Source organism: Bactrocera dorsalis, chromosome 6, assembly GCF_023373825.1.
Source record: "Bactrocera dorsalis isolate Fly_Bdor chromosome 6, ASM2337382v1, whole genome shotgun sequence".
Lineage (NCBI taxonomy): Eukaryota > Metazoa > Arthropoda > Insecta > Diptera > Tephritidae > Bactrocera > Bactrocera dorsalis.
The window spans coordinates 41007950-41026515 of NC_064308.1; the positions used below are offsets into that span (position 1 = coordinate 41007950).

General features: G+C 42.8%; 1 protein-coding gene across 1 annotated transcript; it reads left to right on the forward strand.

Annotated features, from left to right (window-relative positions):
• The first annotated feature begins 7878 nt into the window (after window positions 1–7878).
• Window positions 7879–8979, forward strand: LOC125779780 (uncharacterized). The gene has a single exon (XM_049461050.1). The coding sequence runs from the start codon at window positions 7879–7881 to the stop codon at window positions 8968–8970; it is 1092 nt and encodes a 363-aa protein (XP_049317007.1). The 3' UTR covers window positions 8971–8979.
• The last annotated feature ends 9587 nt before the right edge of the window (window positions 8980–18566 follow it).

Genomic DNA, 18566 nt, shown 5'->3' on the forward strand with positions numbered 1-18566 from the left:
AGAAATGTACGCTTACAGATTCGCGTATTTACAATGCGCAAACGGCTATGGATATAATTTATAGATATTCTCCATATATTAGAAAACAAAGCTATGTAATGTAAGTAAAATTTGACCTATTTAATGATAAACTCTATTAAACCTGTTGGCATTTATAATAAAATCATATTTCCATTATTACCTAAATATATATACATCTAGGACGGCAACACAGCAGCGGACGAAAGACTTAGAATATATTTACTTAACAATACAACCCTGACAATGTTGAACGAACCTGACGAACGCGTTGCAAGCAAAACGGCAGTTGAAAATTGAAAGTTGAATAGCCAACATCGAAGTCGTGTATTAAATACCAGAATATTAACTTGCTATTATTAATATTTAATTTAAGAGAAAACTATGTAATCAATACATATAAAATAAACATTTCTATATATTTAAACACTTAAATAAACAGTGAATTGACTATTACTACAAATTGGTGTCAGGTGTGGGGTGAGCTTAACGCGAACAGTTGTGTGTGTGTGTGGCAGTGGCCAACCAAAAAACAAAGACGTTGATATTGCTATACTGACATAAAGAATATGCAAGTGCACTAATCGAAAAATATTTAATATTTTGTGTGGAGAAAGACATCAACAAATTGTGTGCAAATTCTTGCTTGACGATAGCTGAATATTGCAAGTGAACAAGTTTTGTCTTGTGTGGTTGAGGCTGAAACGAACGAGTACTGGCGCGGCAGAGGCCGAATAGCGCTAGCGTACTAAACGTGTGTTGCCGCAGAGACTGAAAAGCATAAACAATTGTTGTTGGCGAATACTGCGCTGGTGTGGCGGTGGCCGAATAGCGCTAGTGAATATTTGTGTGGAAAAGGCTGAAAGCACAAAAGCAAATTGTTGTTGGTTGAACACTCGCTGTACTTGCGAGATAATTTTCCGTTGATTCAAAAATCTTCGTGAAATTGTTGGCATCGTATCATCTACTCGTTGCTAGGCTGTAATACTGGCAGAAGAAGTGTAGCTGAAACATCGAAAAATTCTTATCGGAAAATTGCAACGAAACATTATTTGACGAAGCAGCGGAATTGAAATTGGACAAGCAGAACTACAGATGAGTACGAGTAGTATAGAAAAGTAGTAAGAGCAAAAGAAATAGAATGAAAATTTGAATTGTAATTGATAGCTAAGTCATTATCTTTCTCATTTTTCATGACATTCTTAAGATGTTGAAAGTTTATTTTGATTGCTTGTAAGCAACACAGAAAAAAAAATTTGAGTGGTGAAATTTTGTATACGAGAGAGCTTTATACTTTGATAGCTGAGGTGAATTGTTAAAGTAGTATAAGCCTTATGCACAATTGCAAAAGCAAAATCGACCTAATAAATTGCTGTATGATTTAATTAAACTACTTTTATGCGAATAAGGCAAATTATTTTATAAGATATTTGGTGTAACTATTTTTACATTACCATTGATAACTTTTAAATAATTTGAAATTTAATTGTAACTGGCTGTGTAAATTCCACGATGGAAAGAAGCGAAATTTTAGAATTAAATGTAAATGATTTGAAAGCCAAATTAATTGCGTTAGGGCTGCCGACTACATAACGAAAGATGACCTTACAAGACAGAGTTTTTGAGCATTATGGCCTGACTGTTGAGGCTAATTGATGACGTTGACGAGGGCTCCGAGTATGGCGACGCTGGCACTTCACCACCAAGTGAAGTCCATTACCAAACACTTAGTCGTACGCCATTTACTTTGCGCGATATTGCAGACTCATTAACGTCTTTTAGCGGTTCGGGTTCTTTGTCGGTCGAGGATTGGTTAGACAAATTTAATGAAAATGCTGAGGCATTTCATTGGAATCCATTGCAGAAATTTATATATGCTAAACAGCTGCTTAAGGGTGCAGCAAAACTTTTCATACGAAGTCAGCGAGGAATTAATAGTTTTGATATGTTAGCGCAGGCATTGAAATCTGAGTTTGGTATTACAGTGTCGTCCATCGAGGTTCACCGTATGCTACGAAATCGTCGAAAGCGTAACAATGAAGATTATAAAGAGTATCTTTATAGTCTCATGGAGTTGGGTAAGGCAATTAAACTTGACGATATGAGTTTAATTGAATATTTCGTAGAGGGCATTCCTGATTCACGACAAAACAAAATCAACCTTTATCAGGCAAAAACCATACCAGAGTTGAAAGAGCAAATATGTGTGTATGAGAAAGTGCGATCTGGTCGCTAGCAAGTGACCAGCTCAAGCTTAAATCAAACAACTCCCAAATCAGTAACGACAGCTAATCAGGACTCAGAGAAAGGAAAAGTTAAACGATGCTTTAAGTGTGGTAATATTTCTCATATAGCAAAAGATTGTAATCAGGCACAGCTTAAATGTTTTAAGTGTGGGCAACCAGGCCATCGTGCGGCCGATTGTCGAAATAAACAAGCTTCAGTGAAAACCGAGAAAGGTAGTGTAAATACATTGGATAGCAATAGTCGGTGATAGTATACTCAAATATGTAAACTTGATTGTATCGGAAGATTTGGCGGAATTCAAGGCAAAGACGGTTAAAGATGAGGTAGATAGTGCATCACAAAGCATTACTACGTTAACAAATTCTGATTTACGCAATAGGGAATTAGTGGACGCAACGAAACAGCAGAAGGTTGATGTGCTAGAAGAATTCAAAGATTCCAATAGAAATGAAAATTTTATTGATGGATGATATTCCAATTTATGAACGACCTAGGCGCATGTCATACGCTGACAAAAAAGTCGTCGATGATCAGGTAGCGAAATGGGGTGTATGAATTAGCCCCCACTGAATTAACCCCCACCGGGCAAAATGACTTAAGCCCCACCAATTTTACAACAAAATTAAAAATGGCGGAAAGTGGGGCTAAAGTCATTTTCGTGGGGATTAATTCTTTTTTTTTTAGTGGGGATTCTGTCATGTAAGAACCCCCACGTTTGGTGGGGCTTAATTCATTTCGATTGGTGGGGATAAAAACATTTTCGTGGGGTTTAATTCATTTTTTTTTTTCGTGGGGATTCTGTCATGTAAGAACACCCACGTTTGGTGGGGCTTAATTCATTTTGATTGGTGGGGATAAAAGTATTTTCGTGGGGCTTAATTCATTTTAATTCCGTGATCTTTTATAAAAATAAATCAAACAGTTAGCAACGTAATACTTTTCACAGAAGAATTATGAACACCGGGGTTTTGGACCGACCAAGGATATTTTTTTTCGAGCGCTCGATTGATGTTGTTTAGTTAATCAATAACAGAAATTGGTTTTTATGTTATTTTTATAAAAATATGAAAAACTTCACAATCACTTCACTTTAACAAAAATGGCAAGGTTATGTTCGAAATTATGGCACAGCTGTTGTAAATTCGAATGGCCACTATTGATTCATGCACTGATCGTTTTCGAATTATCGATATTCACAATATAAGAGTCTGAACGAGAATTGGTAAAAATGAGAAATACATAATAGGAAAATTTATAATTAATTATTATAGCAGAAAGAAGAAGAATTTGGACACAGAAGAATTATGAACACCGGGGTTTTGGACCGACCAGGGATATTTTTTTTCGAGCGCTCGAAAAAAAATATCCCTGGTCGGTCCAAAACCCCGGTGTTCATAATTCTTCTGTGAAAAGTATTAAAATCACTAATAGTGCACATTTCGTAAAAGGAGAAACCATAATTTTGTAAATTATAAAATAATAGAAGAAAATTTTTCCTTTTACGAAAGGTTAAAATCACAGTGTATGTACATTTCGTAAAAGGAGAAACCATAAGAGAGTGTGGCAAACAATTTTAATAAATTTAAATGCCCTTTTTGTCGTCAAGATGTTGACGAATATTTACACATTTTTCTTTAATTATTTTCTTTTTCTCACATTTTCATATTTTCATTTAATTCTTTACCTTTTTTTTAAATATTACATACGTATGTATAATTGAATTTTTGTTAAAATTTTGATTTAAAAACTTGACGTTTAAAGCAAGCAAAATAAATTAAAAATGAAGTAAAGTGGGGCTAAAGTCATTTTCGTGGGGATTAATTCCTTTTTTTTTTCGTGGGGATTCTGTCATGTAAGAACACCCGCGTTTGGTGGGGCTTAATTCATTTCGATTGGTGGGGATAAAATCATTTTCGTGGGGTTTAATTCATTTTTTTTTCGTGGGGATTCTGTCATGTAAGAACACCCACGTTTGGTGGGGCTTAATTCATTTCGATTGGTGGGGATAAAATCATTTTCGTGGGGTTTAATTCATTTTTTTTTCGTGGGGATTCCGTCATTTTTGGTGGGGAAAGATTCACTAAGAAATTGGTGGGGCTTAAGTCATTTTGCCCGGTGGGGGTTAATGCAGTGGGGGCTAATTCATACACCCAGCGAAATGGTTGGAAGAGGGGATCGTTCAGCGTAGTTCGTCAGAATATGCATCGGCTATTGTGCTAGTGTCTAAAAAGGACGGTAGTAAGCGACACGGAGCTGTTTTAATGCAGAAGGACACGGATGATCAGGAGTTTCATCCTGTTCAATTCATGAGCCGTAGGTATAAACCGGCTGAAGAAAGGTACCACTCTTACGAGCATGAAGTTTTAGCGATTGTAGAGGCTCTCAAAAAGTGGCGAGTATACCTAATGGGTATAAAATTTAAGATCGTGACGGATTGTAACGCGTTTGCATGTACAATGCAGAAACGGGATATTCCGCTAAGAGTATCTCGCTGGGCTATGTTTCTGCAGGACTATAACTATGAGATAGAACACCGCAGTGGGTCAAAAATGAGACATGTGGACGCACTAAGTAGGGTGTCCTGTCTTATGTCTCCTGTCTTATGTCTCAGCAGGGAGACCACTGGGTTAAAGCGGTATGTGCAGTGTTAGAGCAGAATAGTTATGAAGATTTTTATCTCAAGCGAGGAATTCTCTTCAAAGATCCCATTAAGGAACTTGTAGTCGTTCCATCGTCTATGGAAAACGAAATAATTACGATGGCACACCGGCAGGCTCGTTTCTCGATTAACAAAACTAAAGATGTAGTTGAGAAATCTTTCTATATTCCGCAGACAACCGTTAAAGTCACGAATGTAGTTTGTAGTTGCGTAGAATGTATTGTGAGTGAAAGTAAGTCGGGGAAAAAAGAAGGATTCCTTACACCGATAGACAAGGCAGACAGACCTTTAGGGACCTACCATGTCGTAGGTCCAATGGAACAGACCGCTAAGTCATATAGTTACATATTTGTCGTGGTTGATGGGTTTTCAAAGTTCGTCTGGCTCTATCTGACTAGAAATACGGCAGCAGATATTGTTATAGACCGGCTTAGCCGACAGGCTTCAGTGTTTGGAAATCCGAAACGCATTATATCCGACCGAGGTGCAGTGTTCACGTCAAACTCTTTTAAGGAATACTGCGAGAAAGAAGGGATTGAACATCTTGTCATTGCCACTGATGTACCCCGCGGGAATGGCCAGGTGGAGCGCGTCCATAGAATTATCATTCCGATGTTGTCTAAGCTTTGTTCAGAAGGTCCAGGTCATTGGTATAAACATATAGAGCGAATTCAGCAGACAATAAACAATACTCCTCCTAGGAGTACAAAGTTTACACCTTTCAAGTTATTAACCGGAGTTGAGATGCGAGTAGGTTCTGACCCTAAATTGAGCGAATTATTAGAAGAAGCAAATATAAAAGAGTTATACGAGGAACGTGAGAATGTGCGTAAAGCAGCAATCAAATATTAGCAAAATACAAGAAGAAAATCGTAAATCATTCATCAAAAACAGAAAGGAAGAGACGAAATACCGGACAAACGAGTTAGTCGCCATTAAGCGCACACAGTTTGGTTCGGGATTAAAATTAAAGCGGAAATTTCTAGGTCCATATAAAGTGAGCAAAGTTTTGGCACATGGTAGGTATGAGGTAGTGAAAGTAGGCGACCACGAAGGTCACGGCCGTACAATTTCTATTGCGGAATACATGAAAAAATGGGAGCCTTCGGTTCAATCTGAGTCATCATTCGAGCCGAATGAGGCATCAGGAGGGCCGAATGTAGGACGGCAACACCGCAGTGGACGAAAGACTTAGAATATATTTACTTAACAATACAACCCTGACAATGTTGAACGAACCTGACGAACGCGTTGCAAGCAAAACGGCAGTTGAAAATTGAAAGTTGAATAGCCAACATCGAAGTCGTGTATTAAATACCAGAATATTAACTTGCTATTATTAATATTTAATTTAAGAGAAAACTATGTAATCAGTACATATAAAATAAACATTTCTATATATTTAAACACTTAAATAAACAGTGAATTGACTATTACTACATACATACATACATACATACATATGTACGAGTATATATTGGGCATTAGAGGTTTTGATAACATTTTGAAGACCAAGCCGACGCACATATTCACATATGGATGTAATTATGTGTACATATAAACAGATTTTTAAAAAACATACCCGTAATGATTTTTTTGATAAAATCCCGTTTTGATAAAACTTTAACCGTCATATGCATATAATTATGTGTACATATAAAGGGTGACCGTGGATGACGAGTTACTGACGTGACGTGTTTTTTTTTTTTGGTGCTCCGTTTATGGCATCAAATACGATAAGAAATAATCCTACATTAACTCCTAAGTGCGCGGAAACACACTGTGAGAACTAAATATCTTATAGAATTTAGTCCACACAAAGGCCCACCCTATTGTTCACAAGCATATATACGCAGCGGTAAAACCACGCCACGAAGATGGAGAAACCAGACATGCAGATAAAAGGACAACAAGAATGCATACGCAGCGGTAAAAACACGCCACGCAAACCAGACAAGCAGACGAAACAACAGCAAGCATGCATACGCAGCGGTAAAATCACGCCACCGCCAGCAACACACGCCATCCCAACGCAACATGTTGCGAATGTGCTAGCACGCAACACAGGCTTGGTGGGTAGTTAGATGGCGGATGATCAGGCAGTCAGCACGGGACCGTGACAGCGTACGCACGTCCGGGCATCAGACTATGCAGTGAGTTTATCCTCTGGCTAGTCTTGGTATCCTGACTTGTGAACGCCGTATGTTAAGGGTGAGCTCGGTAGTGAGTTTATCCTCTGACCGACTCAACCGTTAACATCGCGGTCGCTAAGACAGTCATCCGTGATCCGGGATCTTTAAAGCGTGTGATTTAAGTCGTAAAGTGAGTGACACCTACGCGAGCGTCGGCAGAAGTAGCCGAGCGTAGTCAGCAGAAGCAGCAGCGTGTGATTTAAGTCGTCAAGTGAGTGACACCTACGCGAGCGTCGGCAGAAGTAGTCAGCAGAAGCAGCAGCGTGTGATTTAAGTCGTCAAGTGAGTGACACCTACGCGAGCGTCGGCAGAAGTAGCCGAGCGTAGTCAGCAGAAGCAGCAGCGTGTGATTTAAGTCGTCAAGTGAGTGACACCTACGCGAGCGTCGGCAGAAGCAGCAGTGCGTGATTTAAGTCGTCTAGCACCCAGGAGCGCAGCAGAGCGGGGAAACGGTATTGCCCTAACGGGGCACATCGAACCGTTACCCTAACAGCGCCGTCCTCGGGCGACGACTGTACAACGTAGGAGACGTGGATTAATATATTATATTAGGTATTAATATAAGATTGAAGAAATAAAGAACGATTCGCAGAAGAGCCCCAACATTTACAAATTTATTGTAACGAACCCTGGACACGGCGAGTATACCTCAGCAATTATACTTGTAAGAAGCAGGGGCAGCAAAAAGCTTCGTTACAATTGGCGCCCGAGCAGGGACCCTGCGGATCGTTTATTATCAGGAAAACGACATTTAGTACGGAGATGGCAGATCTCATGTGGTTAGACAACGTATCCAAGGAGCAACTAATCTCCTTCGCACAGAGTCTGGGAGTTGACCACGTAGGCACCACGTGGGAGATTCGTAAGCGCATAACTACATTGGCAGCCAAGGCGCACGGAGACCCGGAAGTAGAAGAACAATTTTTAAAAATGGAAGCTGCATACAAAGCAGGTGAGATCGCTTCACGAGACGAAGGCGATCAGAAGACAACCTTCCCAGCAGATCAAGACAGAGGGACCGCGAGCACTTTCGCGGAATCATCACGGCTACAGCCGCCACAAATCAACAGGTTACTTCAACAGAACCACATTGTTACATTCGCACCCATCATCGACCAGGTGAGGAAGTGGTCCGTGAAATACGACGGCGGGCGAGACCCATTAGCGTTTGTCGAGAGATTAGAAGAGCTCTCCGAAGTGTACATGGTGAATATGGACATTCTTCCAAGAGCCATGCCCGAATTATTGTGCGGTACCGCTCTCCAATGGTATCGCAACAATAACGAACATTGGGAGAGTTGGACAACCTTCAAAAAGGACTTTCTGCGCTTCTTCCTACCAGCACGTTACTTCGAACGCCTCGAAGATAACATACGGCAGCGAAGACAACACGTTCGAGAAAAATACAAGGACTACGTTCTAGCTATGCAGAGCTTAATGCGACACGTTGTGTATAATCCGGAAGAGCGACTGGAAAGAATTTTTCGGAATAGTCACACCGATTATTTGCTCTACATTCAGCGGCGAGATTTCGAGACGCTGGCCGAACTCATCACACTGGCAGAAGAGTACGAAGGGATATATGAAGGACAACGACGAGGAGTAGAGCCACCTCGACGCGAGATGACGAGACACATCATAGGTGACCACGAGGTGAGAAATGTAAGTAGGCCGTTACCACGTCCACCACAACACCACGCATCGCCAGCAACCATCGCCAGCAACCATCTACGAGTAGAACCTTTAGCCCTGGAAATATATGCTTCAGATGCGGTCAGGAAGGTCACTATGCTAGGAAATGCCGTAATCCCAAGAAATTGTGCTGCAGGGAGTGTGGCCGAGCGGATGTGCTAACGAAAGAATGTTGTCATAAACAACAGGGAAACGACCAAGGGTTTCGCCAAAGACAAGGCGCGGCGAACCCACGGGACTCAGCGCCGAACAACCAATAATTATACATCAGGAACGCGGCCGGCTATACGCCCTAATCACGCTGGGCGGAGAACCGGCGGAAGCCGTCATCGACACCGGCGCTTCGAAAAGTTTCATATCACCACGAGTTGCAGAACATATGGACGCAACCGGGAACAGTAAGAAGGTGACCGTAGCTATCGAGATACAAATGGCCGATGGCACCACCAGCAAGATTTTCGACGCCGTGGAGACCACCATTCAACTCAGACAGACATCGCTAAAGGCAGTGTTACACGTGATGCCCGGAGCGATTGATGACGTCATACTTGGATTGGATACACTGGGGAATATGGGAGCTATAGTATCCTGCGGAGGTCACCAGGTAGTGCTGAAAGCGTCAGATGCGCAGCAATCAACGGCAGCCCGCACCATGTCATCCAAAGCCGTAAGCAACGTAACCCTTACTACGCCAGACACACGCCTGCTAAAGCGCAGGATGACGAAGAAAACCAGACGAAAACTTAAGTGCAGGAGGGTCAATCGACTCGGGACTTCATCGGCCGTCAACCAGAGAAACGAAGCGGCCCGTATACGTGATTTTTTAGACGAAGAACTTCGAAAATTTGAAAGCATGAGTGGAGTGACGACCGTGGCGGAACATAAAATCTCTATGACCGAGAGCCGACCAATCAAGCAACGATATTTTCCGCGGAATCCAGCGATGCAGGCCATCATCAACGCCGAGATCGACGAGCTGCTGGCGAAGAAATGTATTGAGCCGTCTCACAGCCCACACAGTTCGCCGATTGTGTTGGCACGGAAGAAGAACGGTAAGTGGCGTTTATGCGTGGATTATCGGCAACTCAACGCCCGATCTGTACCCGACGCATACCCCTTACCTAGGATACAACATATACTTGACAAGTTACGAAGAGCAAGGTACAGTAGTCTGGATCTCAAGAACGGCTACTGGCAGATATCTTTGGAGCAAGGCAGCCGCCCGTATACCGCCTTTACCGTACCTGGGCGTGGCCTATTTCAATTTCGCGTGATGCCATTCGGCTTACATTCGGCACCAGCGACGTTCCAGAGAGTACTCGACCAGGTCATAGGCCCGGAGATGGAACCACACGCCTTCGCCTACCTGGACGATATAATCGTCATAGGCTCTACATTCGAGGAACACATACGGAATTTGCGAAAGGTACTGCAGAGACTACAGCAGAACAACCTTCGAATTAACCCTGAAACTCCGATACTTAGGTCATGTGATTAGTGACAAAGGCATCCACACCGACCCCGAGAAAGTTGCAGCAATCCAGGAGCTGAAGCCCCCAACTAACGTGAAAGAAGTCCGTCAGTATCTTGGGATAGCCTCTTGGTATCGCCGCTTTGTGCCAGATTTCGCGACCATGAGCCAGCCGCTCACAGCTCTCTTGAAGAAAGGGAAACACTGGAAATGGGGACCTGAGCAACAATCAGCATTTGAAAGCATCAAGCAAAAGTTAACGGAGGCTCCCGTCCTGGCATGTCCGGATTTCAGCCAGGCATTCACTTTGCAGACGGACGCCAGCAACATCGGCCTTGGAGCCGTACTGACGCAGAATCTGGAAGAAGGAGAACGCGTAATAGCCTACGCCAGCCGAAAATTAAATGAGGCAGAGAAAAACTATTCAGCTACCGAAAAGGAGTGCCTCGCCATAGTCTGGGGAATTCGGAAAATGAGACCCTACCTAGAAGGATATCGATTTAAGGTGATAACCGATCGCAAGTCATTGAAGTGGCTGAATTCCATAGAGAGCCCTTCCGGTCGTATAGCACGATGGGCTTTAGAGTTACAGCAGCATACTTTCGACATCGAATATCGTAAAGGGAAACTCAACCAAGTAGCAGACGCACTGTCCCGACAGCCGCTAGAGACCATAAGGCAAGCGACGACGATGGCTCCACAATGCAAATGGTGGCGAAAGCGAGTAGAAGAAGTTCGCGCAAACCCAGAGAAGTACGCAGATTATATGGAGAAGGATGGCCAACTTTACCGCCACATTCCGTGTAGATCTCAGGATGAAGAGGCTGTACCCTGGAAGCTATGTTTGCCTAAACCCCTCCGAATAAGGGTGCTACAAGAGAATCACGATATACCTAGTGCAGGACACATGGGCATACGCCGGACAGTAGCCCGAGTCGCCAACAGATATTACTGGCCAGGAATGTTCCGCGACATTAGCCAGTACGTACGCCAGTGTGAGTCCTGCCAGAAATACAAGGAAGGACAGCAGAGACCAGCAGGGAAGATGCTCTCACAGGTGGCACAAGAACCGTTTGCCACAGTTTGCACCGACTTCATCGGACCCTTACCGCGATCAACCCATGGCAACACAACGCTACTGGTGTTTTTCGACCGCTTCAGCAAATGGGTTGAATTGGTCCCCATGAGGCGCGCTACAGCTGAAGGACTTCGTCGCGCATTTAGAGAGAGAATCCTCGCGAGATTTGGTGTTCCGAAGATCCTTATTTCGGACAATGGTGTTCAATTCACGAGTACATTATGGCAACACTATCTAAAGGAATTAGGGGTACGCCAGCAATTCACGGCGCCGTATACACCTCAAGAAAATCCCACGGAAAGAGTAAATCGCACGATCAAGCGAATTATTGCACAACTCAGCAAATCACGACACCAGCAATGGGACGATTTTCTCCCAGAGATTGAGCTGGCAGTAAATTCCAGCATCTCGGCCTCCACAGGGTATAGCCCGGCATTTCTCGCACAAGGACGAGAACCGCGACTGCCAAAGGCCCTTTTCGACGAAGTTAATATCGGCACAGGTATGATACCCCGACGGCTGAAGAAAAGTACGACAGGATGCAGGAAGCCTTCAGAATCGTTCGACAAAACATGGAGAGAGCATCCATGGACCAAGCCCGCCACTATAATTTGAGGCGTAGAAAATGGACCCCCGCGATCGGAGAGCTAGTTCTGGCGAAGGAACATCATCTTTCTAAAGCCGCAGACGGTTTCGCCGCAAAGTTAGCCCCGAAGTACGACGGTCCTTATAAAATTCTAAGATACATTTCACCAGTGATCGTACATGTCTAGAAGATCGACGGTGGCAAGGAGAAAACAGTGAACATCAGCGAATTGAAGCTGTACAACAGTTTCGCGGCAGTGTAAAATAAATAAATAAACATTACAAATTTAAAAATTACAAATTTAAAAATTACAAATTTAAAAATTACAAACGTAAAAATTACAAATTTAAAAATTACAAATTTAAATATTACAAATTTAAAAATTACAAATTTAAAAATTACAAATTTAAAAGTTACAAATTTAAAAATTACAAATTTAAAAATTACAAATTTAAAAATTACAAACGTAAAAATTACAAATTTAAAAATTGCAAATTTAAAAGTTACAAACTTAAAAATAAAAATAAATATAAATTCTTAAACAAACGAGCTTGTCTACTGACCAAAACGAGTACCAAACGAGTAGATCAAATTCATTCGACCGTGAGCCGTCAGTGAGATTAGACATCCGGAGAATACACACAAGATGAACGACATAGATAAATGGACGCAGAGCGTAAAGCGATTCCGCGAGCGGATGGCGGAGGAGCAAAGGAAGCTCCCCAGGACACAGCCACTGGAGGCAGCGGGCACTTCAGACACTAGAAGTGCCAGATCAGCACGTGCAGATGCTCTGCAAGCAGCGGCGCAACATCTGGCGCGACGCACAGGGGTAGCAACGGCTAGCCACAGAACCAACGCTTGCGCGGCCAACGTACCCGACGCCGCCACATCGCACCAGGTCAACGCCGCCACCACTGTGCACACCACCAACCGTAACGCCAGGGCAGTTTCCGCAAAGGCTCGTAAGGCGCAAACTGCCATGAGGCGCTCTATCGCAGCGCACGTAAGCACGACGCGCCGAGCTTCTTGGGCTGCAGCGTCGCAAAGAACCAACCTGGCCGCGGTGCCATGCACCGTCGGCAGGATCAGTAGCAGCGAAACGTCTACCTCTGACGATTCCACCGTCCCATGGAGATCGCCGGTGATCGAACTTTCGTCCGAAAATGAAGATACGCTACCGGAGAACAAGAAGGCGGAACTTACCTTCCCAGCGGGGCCAAATGGAGTCTGCCTATACCAAGCAGACTTACAATCTCTGGAGGACGGATGTTGGCTCACAGACACGGTCATTGATGCGTACGCGAAGCACTTGGAAGCTGAATTTGGTTCGAAAGGTACAGTGCTTAGCCCATTCGTGCTCTGGCAGCTGAACCAGCCAGGAAGACGCGATGAAAACTTCCGCCGCATTCAGCGTTGGATTCGCAACATTGACATATTTGGACAGAGGGTAGTACTAGCGCCACACAATACCGAGCACCACTGGTACCTCCTTGCCCTATCCAACCGCGAGCTCACGCACCACGTCACGGACACCGTCTGCTACCACCAACACCAGATATGGACAGCAGATTCCTGGATGAGGGGTAAGGTCACCCACGCAACCACGGCCTGGCTCGAATTCCTCCAGTGGGAATACAAGGAAAGAGGCGGAGAAGGAGAATTTGAGTATCGGGAGCTGCTGCTAGACGTACCCCAGCAAGAAAACACGGATGACTGCGGTATCTACGTGCTGGAGACAATAGAGCGGGTCATGCGATACATCGGACGAGGCGAAGGGGCGCTCGGATGCATCTCCGAACCCTTCACGGCGAAGCTGGCAGCTGAAAAGCGAGCCCAAATATTGGCCACCTTCAGACGACACCAAACCACACCCGCGCCCATCGTTGAAATACCAGCACCATCATCTGCGGATGTAGAGCTGCCACCCGAAGGTATAAAAATCGCCGAAGCAAACGGAACAGCATTGGAGGCTTTCCCGGAAATTGCGGATAGAATCCGCAGAGGCCTCAAGGACCTCTCAGACGGCATGGGGAAGCTCCGGCTAAAATTTAATACAGCCAAGCTCAAAGTTTTCATGTACCGGTGGGGCGTCCACATCACCGCAAAAGCCACAACAACAACCACGGCAACTAAAGGACCCTAAGGAGACAATTTTTCTAACTTTCGTAACTAAATTTAAGTTATATTAATGATTTTTTAAGTATACGTATATATGTATATATGAAAACACAAAAAAAAAAAACACAAAAAAAATGAATGATGAGTTTATATGAAAAAAATAAGAGGAAAATTTTTTTTTAAAAAAAAAAAATATTGAACAAAAGAAAGAAAAAAAAAAAAAAGCACAACTTGCATAAGTGTTTAAAAAAAAAAAAAGAACAAAAATGAAAAAATATATAAGATATAAGATATAAAATATACATATACTTTTAGGTGTAAATCTTAGAGTTTTTCTTGAAGCCAAATGACGATTGTTACTACATATGTATATATACTTTTAGGCGTAAATCTTAGATTTTTTTTTCTCCTAAATCAAATCACCATTGTAAGTTAGCAATACTATTTTTTTTTAAGAAACCATTGTAAATTAACAATAGAATTTATTGAATTTTGCATGGAATGCAAAACCCTCCGAAGTGGGGGGGGAGTGTGAGAACTAAATATCTTATAGAATTTAGTCCACACAAAGGCCCACCCTATTGTTCACAAGCATATATACGCAGCGGTAAAACCACGCCACGAAGATGGAGAAACCAGACATGCAGATAAAAGGACAACAAGAATGCATACGCAGCGGTAAAAACACGCCACGCAAACCAGACAAGCAGACGAAACAACAGCAAGCATGCATACGCAGCGGTAAAATCACGCCACCGCCAGCAACACACGCCATCCCAACGCAACATGTTGCGAATGTGCTAGCACGCAACACAGGCTTGGTGGGTAGTTAGATGGCGGATGATCAGGCAGTCAGCACGGGACCGTGACAGCGTACGCACGTCCGGGCATCAGACTATGCAGTGAGTTTATCCTCTGGCTAGTCTTGGTATCCTGACTTGTGAACGCCGTATGTTAAGGGTGAGCTCGGTAGTGAGTTTATCCTCTGACCGACTCAACCGTTAACATCGCGGTCGCTAAGACAGTCATCCGTGATCCGGGATCTTTAAAGCGTGTGATTTAAGTCGTCAAGTGAGTGACACCTACGCGAGCGTCGGCAGAAGTAGCCGAGCGTAGTCGGCAGAAGCAGCAGTGCGTGATTTAAGTCGTCTAGCACCCAGGAGCGCAGCAGAGCGGGGAAACGGTATTGCCCTAACGGGGCACATCGAACCGTTACCCTAACAGCGCCGTCCTCGGGCGACGACTGTACAACGTAGGAGACGTGGATTAATATATTATATTAGGTATTAATATAAGATTGAAGAAATAAAGAACGATTCGCAGAAGAGCCCCAACATTTACAAATTTATTGTAACGAACCCTGGACACGGCGAGTATACCTCAGCAATTATACTTGTAAGAAGCAGGGGCAGCAAAAAGCTTCGTTACAACACACAGTGTCCACATCAGCTCAAGCTAATCAAAAACCTGAGCATAATAAAGCTACAAAAGCGGCGAGTGTTAAAACACTTTATAAATATTTATTTATTTGGGAGAAGGTTCGCACAAAAGGGAAATCGCGAAGAGCGCATCTTCTTAGCTCTCCCTTTGATACCAGTTTAGATCCCACAATCCATAACTCACGCAAAGAGAAATTCCTGGGGATTTCACGCTAAGGAATTTTCGAGCAGCAGCTACACTAGCGGACTGCTATAGGAATAGCTGAGAAATGTCAGCTAAACCTAAAGCAGCACATGCCATCTCTGGTAACAAGGAGGATTGTAGCCCGTTTACAAGGAGCAACAAGACCGCCCGATCGCCTGATCGACAAAGCGCCCAGACACTTAAAGTTGCTACACCAACTTTAAAAGAGGTGACCCCATCAAATACGGCCACGCACGGTGTGACTCCATCAAATAACATCACAATGGCAACTAATCAAGCCAGCGCAGCCGACCTGCCAACACAAGGCACCACTAGAAACGAAGATGCAATAGTGCGAGCGAAGGAGAGAGCGCGCTTGCTACTCTAGGCATACTTATAGAAGAGTTAATCGCGCTCACCCATGGCCAAAAACAAAGGCATGTAAACCAGCATATGCGAAACATAATTGACAAAATTTCGCAATTGCAAAAACAAGTAGTAGCAGAGGTTAGAGAGTCGGCAATCCACCCGACCGCCCAGGCAAAAAGAGGTCGCATTACACTCAGCGAAGAACCAATGGCTCAGGAGCAGACTCAACAACAAAGTAAGCGATCTTGTATCAATTCGCCAAAAACCCGAGCAAGAACAAGCCTAATTGGTCAGTTCAAGCGATCAGAAATAACAAATGATATTTCTACTAAGCAAATGTTTGAAGCCACTGCAAAGTGACCAGCAATAAATCAATTAGGCACGCAGCCAACGAAAGAGTCCATTAATAAAGCAACAACAACAAAGCCAATGGAGGAACAGTGGAAGATAGTAGCTAAGAAAGGCAACCAGAAGACATCAAAATTGCCACAGACAAAACCCCAAGCGACTTTAATATCAAAAAATGGGGACCTTTCTTATGCGGAGATGCTACGGAAAATCAAGTCCGACTCAACACTCAGCTGATTCGGAAATATCGTGACAAAGATACGCAAAACGCAAAGGGGTGAAATGCTACTACAATTGAGCGGAGCAGTGATTCCAACCGACTCTAAGGTGACTATGGAAAAATGTTTTGGGGATCAAGCCCACGTTAAACTTCTGACCCAGGAGACTCTACTGGAGTGCAAAGACCTTGATGAAGTCACAAGCAAGGAAGAAGTTCTTTATGCCCTGCAAATATAACTAGGAAACCCTGAATTGACGATCTCGTCAATCAAGAGCTTAAGAAAGTCTTATGGAGACACCCAAACAGCACTTATTAAACTCCCAGTTGAAACAGCTAGGCAGCTTCTAGTGACTAGAAAGCTGAAAGTTGGATGGGTAAGCTGCCGTATACGAGAATATAGGCAAACGCAGCAATGCTTTAAATGTCTCGACTACGGACACACTGCAAAAACATGCTCAAATGAGGACAGGTCCAGACTCTGCAGGAGATGTGGCGAAGGGGAGCACCAGGCAAAGGACTGCAATAACAAACCAAAATGTTTGCTCTGCTTGAAAGCCGAGACAAAAGAAATTGAGCACTTTACAGGAAGCGTCAGGTGCCCAATATACAAGAAAGCAGCTCAACAGATCACATGAGGTTCTGACAACTTAATGCAAACCATTGCCAAGCGGCACACGACTTATTAAAACAGTCAGTTGTCGAAAAGAAAATTGATGTGGTTCTACTAAGCGAACCATACAAAATCGGACAAGGCGTAACATGGATAAGCGACACGCGAAAGAAAGCGGCTATATGGAAATATAATCGCAACTTTGCGCAGCTGGAATCGCCTTTCTCTTCAGATGGTTTTGTCCGTACAACGATCAATGATATTAATATATACAGCTGCTACTTACCTCCTAGCCTTAGCGACGAAGAATACAGGCGTATTATCGACAGCCTAGTGGTCGATGCCAGAGGCAAAACCAAAGTGATAATAGCTGGTGATTTTAATGCCTGGGCTATCGAATGGGGATGCAAAAGAACCGACAGCAGAGGAAAAACCTTACTAATTTTTTGATTATATATATAAAATACCGTCGGGACAATGCAATATTACAGTGAAAAATACTAATTTGAAAATTCATGAAATAGATGATGTAAATCCCTCCACATCAGGATCACAATCAAAATTTACATCTTTTTCACAAAGTTAGATGCACTTAGATTAAAAGCCTTTTTCCCGGCTCCCATATGCACTAAATGTATTTTGCTTCATATTGAATTATTATTTTCTATACTCATCCTTTTTCCAAATATAAGTACAATAATAGACACAATATGTTCACAAATATTAACGAAACACAATTCTAAAAGATTTCAATATTTATTTTCAATAATTTTGCATAAATATGCACAAGCACAAATCTGCACAATTCTTTATCGACGCGTTTGTAACCGAAATTTTTTTTCTTCGATTTCAATTTGTCACAACGAACAAGCAAATGTCAAATTCACGGTATCATGCTGTACGCTTTCACATCCATCGTTTTCAATACGCGGTGCCGGCTAAAAAAATTGTTTGTCTTCTTTCGTTTTATTTTTGCTTAACATCTGTTGAGTGAAGAGCTTATAATATAAAACAATCAAAAGACACAATAGATTGACTTCTTACTCATTTCAAAGATTTGTGAGGGAGTGTTAGTGACAAGTAAAAATTGTGTAAATGTATTGGAGTTTCGGTCACGCAAGTTTTGCTGGGTATATTACTAATAAATGATAATATCTTGATTTGAAATTGCTTTGTACTTGCATTCATATCTGCAGGATAGATGCGTATGAAAGTTTTAAATGAAAAGAGGTGTGATTTACATATATTATTATTGTAATAATTATATTTAAAAAGTAGCTTTTTATTTGGACATTAACTATAAATATTACCTTGAAAATAGCATAGCCTTGA